Source organism: Lipomyces oligophaga (genome assembly GCF_038497815.1).
Source record: "Lipomyces oligophaga strain CBS 7107 unplaced genomic scaffold V1516scaffold_1, whole genome shotgun sequence".
Classification (NCBI taxonomy): Eukaryota; Fungi; Ascomycota; class Lipomycetes; order Lipomycetales; family Lipomycetaceae; genus Lipomyces; species [Lipomyces] oligophaga.
Genome location: NW_027117785.1, coordinates 1,220,604 through 1,239,888, shown reverse-complemented (window position 1 = coordinate 1,239,888; position 19,285 = coordinate 1,220,604). Strand labels below are relative to the sequence as shown.

The window sequence follows — 19,285 nt, the reverse complement described above, 5'->3', positions numbered from 1 at the left end:
TCCATATTATATCAATATTCAAAATGCCTTCCGCCGCTGCAAATGCTAGAGATGCTTCAAGAGTTCTGAAGTCGCAGGCTAGCCGTCATCCCGGCCTCTATGTTCTCGCTGGTACTATGGTTGTAACTTTTGCCGGAATGGGTTATTGGTTAGGTAAGTATCTGGCAATCTGAAACTGACTACCTTCACAAACATGAGATGATAGATCCTAACAAATAAAGGTATTTCAGGCGGCACTTCAGAGTCATATCCTCTTCCACGCCCTCGACGAGTAACTGAGCACATCAAAGCCACTGGCAAAGGTATGTTGAATGGATGAAACTGTATAACAGTACTAACACCCTTTTCAGACCAGATTGAGAACCATTTTTCATAATCATGTTAAGGAGGGTTTATTTTATTTTTGTCAGTAAATATGAGGTATATCTTTAGGATATTGTATTGCGGTCCTGGCTGAGAGTCTCCTGGCTGAGAGTCATAGAACTAGACCATTCTGTGAACAGTAGTAATGGATATTGCAAATATGTAGTACGTTTTATACAATATGTTGCAGCTTTCAATTGAATCAGGAGTTTCGCAATCTTGCAGACAATATGTATAACAATATATTGCTTTCTTTGTAAAGTGTTAAAAACATTCAGATTGCCCACATGCACTAGTCAAAGGTCACTTGTCTACGCCGCAGTTGTCATCATAGGCTTTGAGGAGTTTTGGGCCGGTTCTTTACAAACGATATAAAGCCTCGAAATCGCCCCAAAATTGTCGATCTCGATAGATCTTAAAACTGTTTTGCGAGGCCTTCTGTGCGTTGTTCAGGTATTTTGAGCTCTGTTCAGGCTACGCAATAGGAACTTCTTCGAGTTTGTATCACTGCATTTCACTAAGTACAGCTATAAAGTGACCACTTATTGCTCGCGCCATTACTACGGAAGTTCAAGTCATGCCTTTAGACTCTCGCACAACTTCGGATCTCGAACATTCGTCGTTGTTGGAAACAAATGGCAAAGATACAGTTGCTGCGCCCGTGATGGAATCAGAAACAAAAGAAGTTTTGCCGCCGTCTGCAGATGTTGAAAAACCGAGATATCTAGGAAAACCTGTGACTCGTTCTGTAGATACTGAGTCGACATTTCAGTCTATGATCTACGATATGGTTCTCTGGTCTTTTTCTGGTGTGTAGTTTGGAAGAAAATTATGAAAATATGTGCATGTTTTCTGACCTGAACTAGTTGTTTTCGACTTGTTCTTCAGGGAGATCCGTCCTCGAGGAGCATATCATATTCCTCATCATGGGCCCATTATTTTCGTTGGTGCCCCCCATGCCAACCAGGTCAGTTTATAATATTTAAGATTTGGAGCAATTCCGCTGATCATAGGTTCAGTTTGTCGATCCGATCATGCTGATGCGATTAATACGGAACGAAGCTGGACGCAGACTATCTTTTTTGACGGCTGCTGCATCTATGAAGCGCAAGTTTATCGGATCTGTGGCCCGAGCAGTGTCCGCTATACCTGTCTCGCGACCTCAAGATCTGGCGAAACCTGGAACTGGAAAGATATACATTAAGGATCATGCCGAGTCTCAGAATGTTTTTGGAGAAGGCACTCTGTTTACCAAAGAGTGCGCCCGAGGAACTCTTTTGATTCTTCCAAAATCAACTGGGACTGGAGTCGTTGAAAGGGTCATTTCAGATACTGAGATCGTTATGCAAAAGCCGTTTAAAGACAAGGCTATTAAGATGTTATCTCATCCTACTGTCTACAAAAAGGCGCCCAAAATCGATCAAAAGCAGGTCTACGAAAAGGTATTCGAGTATCTTAATAACGGCGGATGTATCGGCATTTTTCCAGAAGGAGGTTCGCATGATCGAACGAGTTTATTGCCACTGAAAGCTGGCGTTGCTATCATGGCTCTGGGCGCTGTTGATAGTAATCCACAATGTAATGTGAAGATTGTGCCGTGCGGAATGAATTATTTCCATGCTCACAAGTTCCGGTCGCGCGCAGTGATTGAGTTCGGAGCCCCAATGGAAGTTCCCTCTGAACTTGTCGAAAAATATGGAAACGGCGGAGAGGCTCGACGAGAGGCTATTTCAGCCATGTTGGAGTTGATTCAACGATCTTTAATGACTGTCACTGTCACCAGTCCAGATTATGATACTTTGATGGTCATTCAGGCGGCGCGGCGATTGTACAAACCTGCCCAAAAAAAACTTCCGTTATCTCTTGTCATTGAAATGAACCGTCGGTTAGTAATTGGTTACACTCATTACAAAGATGACCCGAGGATTATGCATTTATGGCAAGCAGTAGCGGCATACAACAAGAGCCTTCGGGACCTAGGGATCATGGATCACCAAGTCGAATATGCAAAACTCTCGACAAGTACTGTACTTGGAAAATTAATTTATCGGTCATTGAAGCTCTCAGTTTTGGTTCTCGGTGCACTTCCTGGAGCGATTTTGTTTGCACCAGTTTTTGTGGCTACGAAGAAGATATCCAAGAAAAAGGCGGCTGAAGCCTTGAAGGCTTCTACAGTCAAAATTGAAGCAAAGGATGTTGTTGCAACTTGGAAAATTCTTGTTGCCATGGGTCTTGCGCCTGCTTTATACTGGTTCTATGCGTTACTTGCTACATATCTGACCTGGCGAAACAACTTATTCCCCAGCATCCGGCCCGTGTGGTGGATCACCGTGATTGCAATGATTATATTACCGATGATTTCATATGCCGCGCTACGGATTGGCGAAATTGGAATGGATATTTTCAAATCGCTAAAGCCGCTTTTTGCATGTCTGAATCCAAATACGGTCACTGCCGTTGCCAAGTTGCGGCAGACGCGAGTAGAGCTATCCAAAGAAGTAACAGAGATGATTAATTCACTGGGTCAAGATCTGTTTCCTGATTTCGACTCCAAGTCCACTTCAGCTCTTGATAGTTCTTACTCTCAGTTCGTCATGTCCAGTGATGAAGAGACTGTAAGAGATATTGCCTATTAAAATTTTTGTGTAGGTTTTCTGTCGGGTTTGTGAAATAATGACGTGAAGTGGAATTGTAATATTTTTCAAATCCTGCATTGTGATTCTTTATTTAGTTTTTTTGACTCATTGTGTTTTCATTTGGATAATAATTTTAATTAATAAGAATCGAAAGTTCATCATTGGAAACTGGCTTGGCCATAAATTTTAGCCTGTATATATTTCCAGCCAGTAATTGTCCCAAGATGCCACATTGTCTGATTGGCACTCTCGTCAGTGGAGCACTAACAGCATTTATGAATATAACCGGCATTTGAACTTCTCTACTTTCGACTCTGGTAGTGCAAAACCAAATTATGAGTCCAATACTAGATCAGAGAAAAACATTAGTAGACTCTACTGAAAAAAGCAGTAAAACTTGACTATATTGTGTCCAGAACTCTGTGCTATGTTAATGATTGCGCTCATTTGCTATTAGATATAACAGATCTGTAGGATGGCCAAGCACGAAATGAAATAAAAATTCAACTCGAAGGAAATGCAAAAGAAATTTTTGATGCCGGATAACATTATTAGAATGGGCTCTCGGATGAATTGCTGGTCTGTCTAGCCATAAACAAGACCGCTACGGAAATAGAGATTGGAAGTTGATTACTTTGAAGTATAAAGCTCGAAGAAATACAGAACTATCTAGATAAGGCGACGAATTACACAAGCAGTTTAAGAAATTGGAGACACACTATCGAGGATTTGTATTTGCTAAATACAGCTCAGAGTAATAACACAGTGAAAAGATAAGTGAATGCAAGAGAGACGAACAATTCATGCCTGATAGTTAACTGAGCCCAAATTCACGGCAAACAAATTAAAATAATAGGACAGTTCACGACCAGCAGCCTCGTTTGAAATTGGTAACCGGGTATTCTGTAGTTTTACCACACATTGGTTTCCCACACTCTGATTTTGAATATTGATTCTCCGATTCAATTGCGAAGAGCATTCTCTATATATGAAAATGCTGAAAGAACTTATCTAGTGGCTGACTGGACAACTAGATTCAGGATGAGACTGAGTGAAATCTAATCGCGACTCAATCTCATTCTGTTCTCGTGGAGCTCGTTGGCTAGATTAATTGATTTGTATTTAGCTGACTGTTATAGATGGCACAATCGATTCAAATCATGTGACATCGGCAGATCCGTACGTGCTGACTACAACATGGGTCTAGTATCTGGGTCTCGTGACGTTCTAGAGAGCCAGACACCCTTAAACCTAGGTCCCAAGTCTAGTTTTACAGACGGATATCTAGAACTGGTTTGTAGTAGTTCAAAGAAAGCGATAGGAATAAGAGAAAAAGCAGTACCAATCAATACCAATTATGTCGAATATTCATCAGCGAATTCCTCCAAGCGGAAGCGATAGTTCTTCTCATCTTCTTAGCGAGGGCTCAACGTTGAGCGTGAGTTCTTCAGCGGATAAGGGCCCAACTATATCAGACAAGGAATTGCTGCAAGTCCCAGGTAACGATTATGGATGGCCATTGATTATCCAATATGAGCATTTCTCGACGCTCTGGCGTAATATGCCGAACATGCTTTTGGAAAATAAAGGCCCGGTTGCGCGTGATCATCTTGCAAACGAGCGTAACTATCTTGCTTGGGTCCGTACTAGCTTGTCGTTTGCTACCATAGGCCTTGCTGTTACGGCTGCCTTTCGCGGATATGGCGATGGTTTGCTGATAGTTGGAAAAATTATTGGTGGTATGTTTTGCAAACCGTTTTGCTAGTTACAGAGTAGGAGCTGTTTCTGATCTCTACGCAGCTTTGTTCATTCTTCTGGCCATTTCTCTCATGATTATCGGTGCCTATCGTTATTACATCACTGCCATCTGGTTGCAGCGCGACAAGTTCCCTCCGAGTCGAGCATCTGTGTTTTTAATTACAATTTTCGCCTGTATCGTACGTATTTGGTGTTTTCGGATACTCATATATACATGCTAACTCGTTTTAGCTTATTGCAACTGGATTCATACTTATTCTTATCAATACTTCCCGTATGATATAGACGATTTCAATATCCAGGATTCTCTTTCTGAATGCATATATTCAGAAACTTATTTCTTTTAATTCTTCGGTCCTTCGAGTTTTGTTGTGCCAGTTAATGATTTTGGGTAGGTTGGGCCTAGTTGATTAATAAAGTTATTTGTGAGTACTGGGATAATCGGTTTCCATCTCGAAATAATCTTTGCTGTTGCATTCTTCGTTAAAATAGTTTGATGGTGTTTTTGGTTTCAGCTTCTCGGGAAATTCAGCTGAACCGTTATGATGTGTGTTTTAATTTCATTTGGTTAGTCTGTAGGATTACGAATTTTTTGAATAGTAGAATTTTTAATCTTTCTTATCTTATTGCTATTAGTAATTCAGATGAATGTAAGAAGATTGGATAGATTGAACGCGGATTGAAACTCAATCAAACGGGATAGGACGAGGCACACCACCAGGAACAGTTCGGAGCTCGCCAACATGATTCATTTGACTTGCAGCGATCGAACTAGGCACCTTAATTCCACAACAATCCCCCCACCCTTCTTGATGGATATGACCAGCATGCGTCTGATCCGCTGCGGATTTGCCACCGCTGTGCTTCTCACTTGGAAGCTCATCTAGCGGTAATAACTTTCCAAACAAGAAATGCTGCATGATGGGCACTTTCCCAAGTACCTCATTAGTATACATTTTCACCATGCCTTCACTGACTTTCGTCCAAGATTTAGCAGCCGAGATGTCATCCAGCATTGGAGAACTCCACCGCAACGATGCAGTTTTCACGCTATTAATGAATGCAATTGCGTTCAGATACATATAATCTTTCGCATACATCTCAATGATGTCACTGTTATGAATACTTTTCGGTCGAAGATGCTTGTGAGTCGAAAGTTGGGCGGCACCAAACAAGAACGGAAGAAAATGGTAGTCGTCAAGGCCCCATACTCCATGCGATCCCGCGGGTTCGAGCCAGTAATTTGTCTGTATTTTTCGCATCAGCGCTATATACCGAACAAATACCCGCAGTACGAGAGCAGGATAATCTGTATGGCCGACGATGCCCAGACGATCGAGACATAACAAGAAACAAATGAAATTCAGTTCATGGCCCGATCCGTAATCAATGCGTGTCCGGTTTCCAAGCGAATTGATCAGATATGTAGAGACCTCACCTACTTCTGCTGGAGATAAAGTCGGAAATTTAAGTGGTATAAGGATAGCTAAGTGCTTTTCAACTGCATCGAAGTAATCTCTGAACGCCGGGTTTCCGAATCGTGATTTTGCATTGGAAACAGGCGGGTATTGCTGCATCAAACTCTCGACTTCAGTCAAAATCAGTAAAATGCTCTTTGTGGACTATCGAATATTAGGTCAGCTATGTAGTGCAATTTCAATCCCTGCTCCACGCTTACTTCCGATTCTTCGCATTCAAAAGAATTTGTTCGTCCATTGGCCGCCTCTCGTAGATCGAGAATGAACTGGAGCAAAAACTTGTAAGTTTCCGATTGGCGAAAAAATTCAAGATCTTCCTTAGTTAGAATTCGCGAATGAGGTAGATCTTCTTGATGCTCAGACATTATTTCATTTGGTGTTAATGTGATTTAGCAGTGAACATTGACTTCTCACACTGACTGATACTCCTTCGAATAGTTATGACGTTTTGCTAACATCCCAATGCCGCCCGGACTTGCATGTACACGCATCAGTAACAATAAACTTTATTCAAGTTATTACATTATAATTCTATTATATTATTATAAGAGCAAAATGAAAGTACATGTGCTAGATTAGAACAAGCAGAAGAAGCGAATTATTCTTACACCGTGCCATTGAGCTCAAAACGGTGTTCCGTACTGGAAATTATTTGTCAACGGGGCCCCGATTGGTTTTGATACTTGGATTGTACGAGTGATTCTTCTCTCTGCCCGGTTGGTTGTGGACGGAAACTGGCTCATCGGGTACAAGCTATTACCTCCAGGATCAGTCAAGGATTGTGTCGCGTATTCTTGGGCTTGCGCTTTTTGATATGTTTGATTGGCGTGCACTTCACACATGAATACCCCCGGCGCGGTCTCGTAGAACGTTTCTCGGAGAACAGTTCCACATTCAACGCATCTGAAGCAGGATAGATGAGCCATTTGTACTCCATCCTGCAATGAGCCCCCATCGTCAGACACGACTACACTTGTGCCGATTATTCCTTGGTGGCAGAATATACAAATGCTTCCGTTGACTGAGTGATAGCAGCTCTCACAGCAGGGCAGCCCATTCGATGTCAAAAAACATTCGAGACTTCCAAATGATGAGTGACAATAAACGCATCTGAAGCAATCGCGATGCCACTTGCCTCGTAATGCTGGTTTGTCTGCAGGACGTTGTGACGCTGGAGGGGCTCGGATTGATTTTCCGTGGATCGGCTTACTGCATGCTAAACATGTAGCAGGTTTTCTTTTTGGCAGGGGTGCATGAGCAGGTGCTTGAGTCGATATCGGTGCGTCTTCTGTGATTGGGGAGAGATTGGAGGGCAATTGCGTCCGATTTCCAGATGGAACTACTAAATTTGAGCTCTGTAGAGGGGCAGGTTGAGAATTGAATTGGACAGGACCGTTGTTAAGACTCATCTGAAGTTGCGATAAAATCCGAACTCTTGCGGGCGTTGGCAACTCGTCCTCAGAATCACCTGCTTCGTCATATTCGTCGTATTCGTCGACTTCGTCTCGAATCATATATTCATCCGAATGCAATCCTCTCACGCCGTTGACGGTAAGAGATTGCTGTGCTTCCAAATGCTGTGGTGCCAGACTATGTTGTCCATGAATATCACTTTTAGAATGAGTCTCCATCGGTTGAACATTAACAGGAGTAGATGCTGTGGAGCTCATCGAGCTGAATCCGCCTGATCCGGCTGATCTTGCTGATACCGCTGACCTTCCTGAAGTAGTCGAATTCGACGAAGTCGACGTGCTCGTTGACGAAATACTCGTAGCTCTTGGCGGATGCCGCATCTGCGCTGTCTGCCCATATGATTCCCTAGGGATTCGTGCTTCTGGTTCAGGCATATGCTGCTGCGCAAGACTCATAGGATTAAACAGGTTCTCATTGGATGTCGGTACAGGAGCGGGTTGGTTTCTATATTCTGGTCGCGAAATTTTCATTTCAGCATGTTGATACTGAGCAGGATGTGACGAGGGCGCAGTTTCGTAAGGAGGATTTTGATAATTCTGTCTGTTATTGAAAGGCTGATTATACAGCTCTTTGTCATCATATTCTGGATTAATTTCTTGCGCATTTTGAACATTTTGAGCACGTTGGAATCCTGCTAGCTGATAGACATCGACGACTTTCAGCTTACCGGAGGCGGATGGGAACGGAGGAAAAGGATGGTCAAGGTTCGAATGCGAGTGGCCAGGCGGTGGAAGACCAGGTACAGAAGTATATATGGGATATTGCGGCATGACTTTGTTGGACGCGGGAAATCTTCGATGATCTAGTGGAGCTAAGAAATTAGTGATATGCCAAAAAACAGAGCAGATGATGGCCATTAGAAATGTGACAAAACATACATGGCATGTACTGGTCCGGGCGATTAGGATACGCCATTTGCTGATGGTGATTAGAAGGGCCCCAGTTTTGTTGACTTCGAGAGGGGGGATTCGCAGGCGGATGAGCATTTGCGCTGCAGGATTGGCAATGTTGATGTGAAGGTCGGACTATGGTTCCACAACTATTGCATGTTCGTGTACGTGAAGCAATTGGAGCTTGTCGACGTGGAATATTTGAGCCAGACTGCGCCGGAGAATAATTGTTCCCATAAACTGGAGATGTAACCACGATATCTCCAGCGCACCGAGTTTGTTCGTAAGCCGGATTTGAAGCCATCTCTAGTCTAGTGATCACCAAACGACAGTCTGAGCTTACGCAAGTCGACAATGGCTACACAAGACTCTCTGAAACAGAAATAAAGACCGTCTGAGAAAAGTAGTTCCTTTACAGGCTGATAAAAAATTGCAAAATGGGAAGAAAGTTCGGCACTCAGAATCTTGCTAAAGATCGACAGCACGGCAGAGGAAGTTGCAGGTCCAACACCAAGTGTGCACACTGCACGACCAAGTTTGGGACGAAAATCATTACGGTAGCGGCGCGGCTCGGGGCGGATCAGAAACGCGTGAAACTACGCGTCTACGCGACGCGTCAAATCCCTGTGGTTCCCGAACAGGAAGGTCACGTGGCAATCTATGCGCCCAAGGAGGTTGAAGGAGGCGAGAGGAGGCGAGAAGATGACGGAGATGGACGTAAATTGGAGATAAATTGGAGAGAAACTAGACGGAAGAGGAAGGAAGAGGATAGATTGGGTATGGATTGAGGACGAGGAGAGACGAAAAGGGCGCGGAATGCGGGTTAATTGAGGGCTAGTGGAGATTGATTTTCTCAGCACTGTACTATCAGACGGAATTCTCAAACTGAAATGGACGGGCACAACAAATAAGGTGTATAAAGTACGGGCAGAAGAACGGAGGAAGGTCCACGAGCAAGAATGTGTGTAGGAAGAGAGCAGGAGGAATTCGGTATGCTTTTAAGTAGAGTGCGAGAAATCCACGACTAGTGTATATGGTTCTCTCTCCTAATACGTGGACTAGAAGGCATGAGCAAGCCTAAATAGCGCAAAGGCATGTGATGTGCATGTGATAATTTGGTTTCAAACAGACGCTCTATGTGGGATTAGCGGAATCTGGGAGAGTGAGCGGGATGTGCAGATCCGAGTGGGAATGTTTTGGGATTTGTAGAAATTGCGCGGATTACAGTGAAGAACGATCATTTACTGGCATTGGGATCTCCGTATAAATTATTTGAAATTATTGCTCGTAGGGGAGACTGTCGTTTGTTGCCAGCGATGTAAGATATGCCGACCGCGGCTTCTACAGTTCTGCTATGCTCCGACGGCTTTCTTATCTGCTGCCGTGAAGCCGTGATGACACAAATCTTTCACCGCAGAGACGGAGTCCGGCGTTGCAATGAGGCAGACTAAAGACTACTGCGCACTTCCATGGCTTTCATGGACGGCAGGCTGTCTACCGACGTTGGTGAGAAGTGTCCTTAACAAATTAGACACCAACAAGGTCGGTTGGGGATAATTATAAGGTTTCAGATCCTGCCAGAGTGGCCTTGCACTCTCTCTATGTATAGATAGAGATGTTGTTGACGTTGGATAGGTCCCGGGCGGCGAGGGCTGAGTGGGGTGCACTTTTCTTTCACATGCAAATTTGGCTCTCTCTGTTAGTGACCATGCTGACCAGCAACTGCGCGATGTCCAGGAACAACGGCCAGTAAACATAGCCAGTAAACATGGACAGCAAATACGGAAAACACAATCAGAACTCGTGCAGAATTACATCCAGCAATGTGCAAGTTAGAAACTTTTGTAGTCGAGCTCAAAAAACCACAATTGCTGGCTTATCTCGCATGTAGGGAGAAACTCGGAGCGGGTTCCTAATCATTCCGATGGGAACTCCAGGCTGGGCAAAAGAGAAACGACACCTTCCCCACAAAATCACAGGCAAAACGGGAGAGAACGGCAAGACCTTTGCACGCAAGCGTTCCCAACAACAGCACTGGACATAGAAGGCGGCTCCACCGTAGGCAGAGCACACAGCTATAAGAGTGGGATCTCTCAACATCTCGTCTCAAGCTAGCTTGGCCGGCTATTTTCCTTCTTTTTGCTTTCACTATCGAATTTTATTTTTGTCAGTCTCCGGTTGTACACGGCAATATATTGTCTATCTGTATAATCTGTTTCGAAACCTTTGTTTACTTTCACTCCCGCACTTGATCTGAGAAGGCTCACGTCCTTGTCAGTTTCAAGGCCCCGCAGTTAACACGTTCGCCAACTTAATTGGATCCGTCCACCACCCATTTCTGGGCTCTCATTCATCTGCTTCAGTAGGTGGTGGGAACGACTTACGCATCTCTAATTGATTGCACACTTGAACTGCTTTGATCTACCCTCACACTTTCTTCTTCTGATTCTATTGAATACTCCATGGCTCCTCACGCTGTTGGCGAGACGTCCGAAGTTACGTTGGACCTCCCCGAAACGCTCTCGGGATACACCACTGTCAATGTTCTTTCTGACAAGGCGCGTGTCCAGGACGGCTATCTGGTTTCTGACTACACCTACGAGAACGCTACTGTCAAGCATCTTCCCGGTGGAAAGTTCGAAGTCCAGCCAACCAAGGTGGACTATCAGTTTAAAGTTGATTTGAAGGTCCCCAAGACTGGGTATGTATTTCATTTTGTTCTTATGTTTGCAAGGTTGTTTTGCTAACTGTACTACAGACTCATGTTGGTCGGTCTTGGAGGCAACAATGGTTCTACTTTGACTGCTACGATTCTTGCCAACCGTTATGGTATTTCATTCCGTACCAAGAATGGCCTCCAGAAACCAAACTATTACGGCTCGGTGACCCAGTCTTCCACGTTGAAACTTGGTATTGACGAAAACGGTACCGACACCTATGCGCCGTTCAACCAGATTCTGCCTATGCTCCACCCCAATGATCTTGTCATTGGTGGCTGGGATATCAGCTCATTGAACTTGGCCGAGGCCATGAATCGATCCAAGGTTTTGGATTATGATCTTCAGCGCCAGCTTGCCAAATATATGTCGCAAATCAAGCCTTTGCCTTCGATTTATTATCCGGACTTTATTGCCGGTAATCAGTCTGAGCGTGCTGATAACTTGATGGATGGTGATTCCAAGTGGGATCACGTTCAGCGCATCCGTCAAGATATCCAGGACTTTAAGGCCAAGAACGAGCTTGAGAAGGTGATTGTAGTTTGGACTGCAAATACTGAGCGCTATGCGTCTATCATTCCTGGTGTCAATGATACTGCCGAGAACTTGATTGAAGCGATCAAGGCCTCGCATGAGGAGGTTGCGCCGTCCACTATTTTTGCGGTTGCATGTATTTTGGATGGCATTTCGTTTATCAATGGGTCGCCTCAGAATACTTTTGTTCCAGGAGCTGTTCAGCTTGCTGAAAAGTACAAGACATTTATTGGTGGTGACGACTTTAAGTCTGGACAGACTAAGTTGAAATCTGTACTTGCCCAGTTTCTTGTTGATGCAGGAATTCGTCCTTTGTCTATTGCGTCCTATAACCACTTAGGAAACAATGATGGATATAATCTGTCTGCTCCTCAGCAGTTTAGATCAAAGGAGATTTCTAAGCAATCAGTTGTGGATGACATGATTGCTTCGAACCAAATTCTCTACAATGAGGAGAAGGGAAACACTATTGACCACTGCATTGTGATTAAGTATCTTCCCGCTGTTGGCGACTCGAAGGTTGCGATGGACGAGTATTATTCCGAGCTGATGATGGGAGGACATAATACGATTTCCATTCACAATGTTTGTGAGGATTCGCTTTTGGCCTCTCCGTTGATTATAGATCTTACAGTGATTTGTGAGTTCTTCTCGCGCGTCACGTATAAGCAAACTGACGACGAGGCCGCCGAGTTCGAGAAGTTTTACCCTGTGTTGTCAGTGTTATCTTACTGGCTCAAGGCGCCGCTTCCTCGCCCTGGCTACGAAGTAGTCAACGGACTGAACAAGCAGCGTTCTGCCCTTGAGAATCTGTTGCGTGCGTTTGTTGGTCTTGGACCGCAGAACGAACTCAAGCTCGAAGAGCGCTTGTGGTAATCGTCCTTGAATAATTCTTTTAGACACTTTTTTTTAATTTAATTTCTTCGGGAACCGTAGCTGTTGCTGACCAGATACTGTTACTATTTTTTGTTTCGATGTGGTATTTTATTTCTTTCTAGTGGGTGATTTTTTTATAACTAATAAATTTTTTTCTCTGGAATTTGTGTCAGCATGCGGATTTGATTTATTTGGTGTCATTCACTCGAACTATTTTATTGCCGTTACTGCGAAACTATTATAGATGATGACTTGTTGTGCCCGACTCCAACTGATAGGGACAGAGGAGAGCGAAAGGAACAACAGCAAGCGCACGCCATTTCGGGCAAATCCACACAAAACCACATCCACAATATTAGAAGCGAGTAGAAGAACTCGAACGCGGTCCCGGCAAGGCAAAACAGATTTTTTTTCCCTTTGCAAAAGTCAGCCCGGAGGAGAATTTGGAAGTTGAATTGTGTAATCTAGAATGCTTTTAGTGAATTGATAAGCAGTTGGTGGAAATGAGTGGAACAGGAAGCGATCCACTTTGAGTTTGTGAGTCTTGAGTGGATTTCGCTGGACTACTGTGGATCGCAGCGAATGCTTACGTGAGTTTGTGATTATCAGAATTTGTGAATGTGAATTCTGTGTGAGGGACTTGTGAACAAAGCAGTGTGCATTGGTGACTTGACTGCTCTCTTTGAATACTGTACTTACTTACTGTTTGTTGGTTGGGATAGGTTGACTGTAGAGACATGTGAAGTCTGCTTGCTGAATTTTTCAAACTTTACTTTATCTCGTTCTGTTAGAACTTACCTTTTGATCACTGGATCACTGGATCACTGGATCACTGGGTCACTGGGTCACTGAATCACTTTTATGTGAGCTCAATGTGAAGAGGAAAGATTGGGCAAACAGACAGACAGGCTGGTTCTGATCTAGTTGCGTTTCAAACACGAAAACTCCACCATTCTCGTGTAACTGGGCTAGATGTGATCTGGAACACACCTGTACAAAGCTAATTTTCTTGTGAGAAACAAAGAAAATAATAGAAAAAGAAAAGACATTAGTGAATACTGTTGAGCTTCTGTTGTTGTGCGGTTGTGGGTTCATGGGCTTGTGCTACAAAACCGGAATCCCAAAGAGGAAAAGTTATGATTCCTCGAGAGATAAGCTTGGACAATGATGAGGTTCAGCTTTGGCTGAGTAATATGAGCTACTTATCTCGTGCAAGGAGCATATCTGATTACTAATGTATTAGTATATCATCACTTCAGACTGGTCCGATTTCAGAAGGCACTCCAAGGTCCCTTTCCTCCAAAGACTAGATCTCTCGAGAATTCTGTTTATCAAGCAGGCGATAATCTGCTAAATATTGCTGGAATCTCCTTATATGAGTAATCACATGTTTAGAATAAGAATACCTACGAAATTCTCCCGAGTCTGACTTCGTATGGGACTTTTATCTAGAAGTGGTCCGGGGTTCTGGAGTTTAGGTTGAATAATTCCAAACAGGGCACAAGTCCACACAATCATAGACCAATTTCAAGTGCTGGATACCATGTATAGAATTGAAATATCGAATTTCCAATTCTGTAGAATGAATTTCTATCGTCCAGGGTTTGAATGAGACAACCGCTGAACGGTTTGGTTAGTTTTCTATTTTCCCGATATCATTTTTGTTCCCACGACCGCTATAAACTATTGATGGTAGAATAGAACGGCATATTTTGCAACTCAAAATGCACCAAACGTAGATAGTCTGGACTGTACAGTACGGCTAATATAGACCCAGAGTTCTGGATTGCAATTAATATATATAACATAAGTCGTCTTTCAAATCAATCATATAGCGATCGATATAAGCAGTTTGTGCATGGATATGAGCTTAGTAGGACGAGATAACAATGCTTCAGGAGAGAATTTTTGAGAAACCAGTCCATAATCCCGCATTTGGTTAGCCATATCTATTCATCGGTTCTGCAGTTGCAGTTTCCAGCAGCACTCTGACCAGGAGGGAAACCAGCAAACTAACGAGTAAACTCAAAAGCCACCACTTTACTCTAAGTACGACAATGACGGATTGGACGATTATTGTGAGTATTATGGGATTGTGAAGGTTGTGATGGGTGACAGACATGTGGATGTGCCTGAAACCAACTACCGAGATTCTTATCTGGTGGTATGTCGCTTACGAGTGATTGAAATCATACGACAGAACACACACATTCGCATTAGAATGCTTATAAGTCCTAGATCTACTTGCTAGATGACGAAGTTCATTGAGCAGCTGACCATAGTTCTACGTATCTGATATGACCATTGAGCGAAACATAATATAGGCCGAGGTCTAGCTTGCACTAGCTACCGAGAGCGAGAGCGAGACCGAGGCCAAGAGCGCCTTAAACAGGTGAAATGTGTCCCGATTGTAGTATGAAATAGAATGAATGATACTGAAGCGTAAAAAGCAAAATAGAATTTGGGCTAGATGCACGAAAGCAGGCCTCGATGCCAGGGTGCTTGAAAGCTGCAGGGTGAGGACGACCAATAAGAGAGATCGGAAAGCGAGGCAAGACTGATATGGCCTTGATTTGCTTTTGCTGCTGCACCTTCCGTACAACAGTCCACAGTAGCCCTTCAGCAGCCTTACAGCTGCACTTACAGCTGCAAGCTACTACAAACCATCGAGAGCAAAGTTTAACACAAGCAGGCTAAACTATAAGCGAACAAATTGTTGGCCAAATGAGATGCGATTGGCATCGCAGGTAGGTCCCACCGCGCTCCTTGCCTGGCCGCCCATCTACCGTATGATCTCGGCAGCACACAGACGATGGCCGACCAGCAACCAAGATCTGCCTTGTGCGAGTACAATATCGGAGATCACCCGGCTGTAGAGACAAGTACAGGTAGAATCACGACCGCAATCCACAGAGGATACAGGCCATCGACAGAAGACATAGCGATGACCCGCTGTTGACGACCGTTTGTGTTCTGCATGTCTGTTCGGAGACTCCAGCAGAGCACCGAGAGTCCAGACAAGGCAATAGAGGGCGAGACCGGAGGCCCTGCAGGGTTTCCCGCCGTTTTGACTTGATTTTCGAGTCCAGCTGGCTGGCTGGGCGAACCGAGCCGGAACCCGCCTGTTCGCTGTCTAGTCCAGGGCCCGCTCAGCTGTGAACTTTACTTTGCAGTAGACGAGGCTTGAACTGTAAATCTGAGCAGTTGGTTCACGGTGGCCAAAAGCGGACAAACTCAGAACGGCCGGCGAACCTAAGAGGCAACGACGGCAGATGTCCGAACAGCCCAATTGTTAAGCAATCCGGTGTTGGTGCGCTCCTGCAGGATCAGTTCGGTTCAGTCCAGTTCAGTTCAACTACGAAACGCCAAATAAAGTAAACAAATAAGTGCGCTACGCTAACAACTTTCGCTGTTGTCTCCTGTATCGATGGCTGGCCGTCCAACCTTAGCTGGGTACCCGCCGCCAGACAGGCTTCTGCACTAACAAACTAACTTACCGTCTCCGCCGCACCGTCAGAAAAGTCGACGTCGACCCCGAAGCAGAGCTTCGTTTTTTTCCTACCCACCAGGCTCAAGCTCAAGCTCACTCACGTTCAAGTCTTGCTTTGAGGTCGTCGACAGCAGACTTTCAGGCTTCGCACTCTTTCTTATATCTTTGTTCGTTGGCCCGGATCCTCTTTTTTTTTCTCACTCTCATGTAGCTATTGTGTTCAGTCTTTACCGTCGCTCATTCTTGCCCATCATCTGTCACTCTCTATCCTTCTACATTATCATTCGATCTCATCTCCACGACCCCCGTGTTCACTGCATCTGGCTCACTACCGTACTCCTCGACTGATTTCCCTCCGTACTAGAGATCCACCTTCGGTCTTAACGGAGCAGCTCGCCTTTGCTTGTTCCGTTTAATATTATCATTACCTAGTTGTCTGACAATCATGACCTCTGCACTCTCTGAACCTCCATCGCCGCGGCAACTGACACGGTCTTTGTCGCGCCGACTTAAGCGAGGCCTGACATTTTCCCACACGCGGTCGTCGACAACTCCAAGTTCACCGACCTCGCCAACAGCATCTTCATCAGTCTTCAGTCTGGCAAGCACCACTACTGCGTCTTCTGCCAGTGGCAATATACAATCGCATGACGACTCTGGATCGGATGATTCATCGTTCGATTTTGTCCCAGTGACTTCGATTGGAGCTGCTCGGTCACGACGACATGCGCTTTCGCTAGGCGACAATACTCTAGACTCAGGCCTCGAGACTGGTCTGGTCCAGCTATCTATCATGCCTACTTCGGCAGGTGTCGAGATTCTACCGCCATCACCCTCTCAAGTCCTTTTCCCATCTTCCTTTTCAACCATCAGACCGACTGTAGGTGGGTCATCTTCACATCTTCCTTCGTCAGCATCTACAACCTCGTTGACGCTTTCTCTTTCGTCTGCGCCATCCTCTACACCTCCGACAACTCCGATGGTCCTCCAGGATTGCTCTTTTTTCGAACCTGGCCCCTCGATGTCCGCTCTTCTTCCGCTCGCGCAATCCACTAGCGAAGACTACAATATCCATGCGGTCAAAGTACCTCTCGAGAATCAGGATGACGATATATTTATGAGCAGCCACAATAACAACACAACTACCAACAGCAGCGATATCATCTCAAACAAACCTATCTACAGCAGAAATGCGACCGCAGGTCCAGGGAAGCCGGAAGACTACTCTGAATATGCGCAGGCTGATGAGATGGCCCGTACCATTCTGGAAAAAGTCAATGATACCACACGAGAGTCGCGCGACTTGTGGAACATATGATTTACTCTTATTTTGGCATATGGATTACTCGCTGATTCAATGGTGGTATGCTCTTGTACGATGGTCGATGAATGAGGTGTTTCTGGTCTATTTGTGGGGTTATGTATGGGCTCGGTGTAATGGCGTATTTCTTTATTCAAGGTTATATAGATAGAATTAATTTTTCTTTCAATTTTATTTTCTACTTTTCTACTTTTCTATTTACTCATTGATAATCGATTTAATAATTAATCTAGAACCTGATAGCCGAATGTCAGGTCATCTCATCTCATCGCATCAGTTCTGACGGACATCGCTGGCGGGCATCGGACAGAACCTGACATGATTGACAAGGGAAACTGTTGACGATACTCCTATTGGATAACAAACGAGTCTAAATTACTACACTAATGGGCCACCACTATAACTTTAAACGCTTGAGTTAATGTAGGCGTTGTTGCAAGGAGCATGTGATTTTGGTATTCCACACCAGCACGTATAAAAATGTAATTGAAAAACTGAATAATTGTAACGCAAAAGAAGGATCAATGTTGTCTATAAACAACTAGACCGAATATATCCGATAATAAGACCGAAATTAGAGCAGTTTGGCCGACAGCGACAAAATTCTACCCAAATGCTGAATGAAGCAACTAATGTTTTTCACGTTCTGGCAAGGACCTACTCGATCGAGGCGTGTAAGAGCCCGTGGCTTTCTGTTGGCGGCATCGTGGGGTTCAACAGCGTGGAGAGCCTACCTTACTGAGACAGCCTTACAGAACAGAGCCTGGCCACGTTCGGAGCGAGGGAAGCTGATAAGGGGGTCGAGCAACAAGAGAGACTTTTCTGCTACGGTGCGTACATAATAATAGGCGGAGCATTCTAACGGCGGACAATAGTTTGATTGGAAATTGATATCAAATCTGCAGGATGCTAATGCACGCCTTGCTAGCATGTATCGAGTATTGCCATAAGAAGGTGAAAGTAGTTGAAGCAAATTTCGTCCAACCAGATGCCGCTAGGTTTGAGCAGGCCCTGTACGCAGATGATGGCTCCACTTTTGCCAAAAAAACAAAGAAAATTACAGGGCACAGACTTCTAGACGAGTCGAGGTTTGGCCGGCGGTCGGCTAAGCCAACTACTATCCAATGAATTCTAGTCTAGTGAGATCGGACAGGTCCAGAATTAATTCGGAGAAATGCTTGCCTGTTTGCCATTCTTCCAGTAATTGGAATCCGCTCTCAACCGTGCAGTACAAGAACCAGCATTTGGTAGTGGCGAACCAGTAACCGACCTGACAGCCCCAGCAAGGGTCAAAACAAACGCCTGCAAAGGGTTTAGAGACAATAGTTTTTCCGGCTGAGCGAACTGATTCTACTATTTGGCTGGACGACTTAAGAAGAGACCTGTAAATCTAGATGAAAGAAATCACACAGAGAGGATTTAACTTGATATGAAATAATATGACATGAAATACGTATCGGTAGCGCGTCTACTCCTCGTCTACTCTACACACTACTAACCGAGCAGTATAGCGATAGGTACAGCTTAAGCGACAACCTCCTTACTTGATGGCGCCCCGTAGCACTTTTCCTTCTGCTCTAAACCTCCGAGCGCTACAGCTAAACAAATTTTTGCTGGGCCGTAGGCTGATGAAACCACGAACCTAATGGTTTATTTTTTTTTGCATATGCCTCCTCCTTGGTTGGATATCGGTATAAAAGGTTTACCGACATTCAGACACTAATGGGCTTGTTTCAGCAGGTTCCTAGG

The 19,285-nt window shown here is 44.5% G+C and overlaps 8 protein-coding genes across 8 annotated transcripts; 5 read left to right on the top strand and 3 right to left on the bottom strand.

The window, feature by feature from the left end:
* Positions 1-23: 23 nt before the first annotated feature.
* V1516DRAFT_661818 (uncharacterized protein) lies at positions 24-376 on the top strand (the record flags this gene model as incomplete). The annotated part of the gene is made up of 3 exons (XM_066920394.1): positions 24-153; positions 222-302; positions 351-376. 3 exons carry the CDS (start codon positions 24-26, stop codon positions 374-376), a joined length of 237 nt encoding a protein of 78 aa, XP_066779923.1.
* A 341-nt stretch (positions 377-717) lies between these two features.
* Positions 718-3,167, top strand: V1516DRAFT_668460 (uncharacterized protein). The gene is made up of 3 exons (XM_066921004.1): positions 718-1,172; positions 1,230-1,330; positions 1,383-3,167. Exons 1-3 carry the CDS (start codon positions 941-943, stop codon positions 2,997-2,999), a joined length of 1,950 nt encoding a protein of 649 aa, XP_066779922.1. The 5' UTR covers positions 718-940; the 3' UTR covers positions 3,000-3,167.
* Positions 3,168-4,298: 1,131 nt separating this feature from the next.
* On the top strand, positions 4,299-5,369 carry V1516DRAFT_688677 (uncharacterized protein). Its single transcript, XM_066923788.1, has 3 exons — positions 4,299-4,738; positions 4,800-4,936; positions 4,989-5,369. Exons 1-3 carry the CDS (start codon positions 4,357-4,359, stop codon positions 5,040-5,042), a joined length of 573 nt encoding a protein of 190 aa, XP_066779921.1. The 5' UTR covers positions 4,299-4,356; the 3' UTR covers positions 5,043-5,369.
* V1516DRAFT_52294 (Phosphotyrosyl phosphatase activator) lies at positions 4,952-6,663 on the bottom strand. Its single transcript, XM_066919155.1, has 2 exons — positions 6,436-6,663; positions 4,952-6,379 (listed from the first exon to the last, which is right to left on the bottom strand). The coding sequence occupies exons 1-2, from the start codon at positions 6,598-6,600 to the stop codon at positions 5,444-5,446; spliced, it is 1,101 nt and encodes a 366-aa protein (XP_066779920.1). The 5' UTR covers positions 6,601-6,663; the 3' UTR covers positions 4,952-5,443.
* A 195-nt stretch (positions 6,664-6,858) lies between these two features.
* V1516DRAFT_661814 (uncharacterized protein) lies at positions 6,859-8,902 on the bottom strand (the record flags this gene model as incomplete). The annotated part of the gene is made up of 2 exons (XM_066920393.1): positions 6,859-8,519; positions 8,587-8,902. The coding sequence occupies 2 exons, from the start codon at positions 8,900-8,902 to the stop codon at positions 6,859-6,861; spliced, it is 1,977 nt and encodes a 658-aa protein (XP_066779919.1).
* Positions 8,903-11,060: 2,158 nt separating this feature from the next.
* Positions 11,061-12,725, top strand: V1516DRAFT_661813 (uncharacterized protein; the record flags this gene model as incomplete). The annotated part of the gene is made up of 2 exons (XM_066920392.1): positions 11,061-11,299; positions 11,357-12,725. 2 exons carry the CDS (start codon positions 11,061-11,063, stop codon positions 12,723-12,725), a joined length of 1,608 nt encoding a protein of 535 aa, XP_066779918.1.
* A 1,925-nt stretch (positions 12,726-14,650) lies between these two features.
* V1516DRAFT_668445 (uncharacterized protein) lies at positions 14,651-14,925 on the bottom strand. The gene has a single exon (XM_066921003.1). The coding sequence runs from the start codon at positions 14,845-14,847 to the stop codon at positions 14,665-14,667; it is 183 nt and encodes a 60-aa protein (XP_066779917.1). The 5' UTR covers positions 14,848-14,925; the 3' UTR covers positions 14,651-14,664.
* A 1,735-nt stretch (positions 14,926-16,660) lies between these two features.
* V1516DRAFT_683224 (uncharacterized protein) lies at positions 16,661-17,533 on the top strand (the record flags this gene model as incomplete). Its single annotated transcript, XM_066923497.1, has 1 exon — positions 16,661-17,533. The coding sequence occupies one exon, from the start codon at positions 16,661-16,663 to the stop codon at positions 17,531-17,533; it is 873 nt and encodes a 290-aa protein (XP_066779916.1).
* Between the last annotated feature and the right edge of the window lie 1,752 nt (positions 17,534-19,285).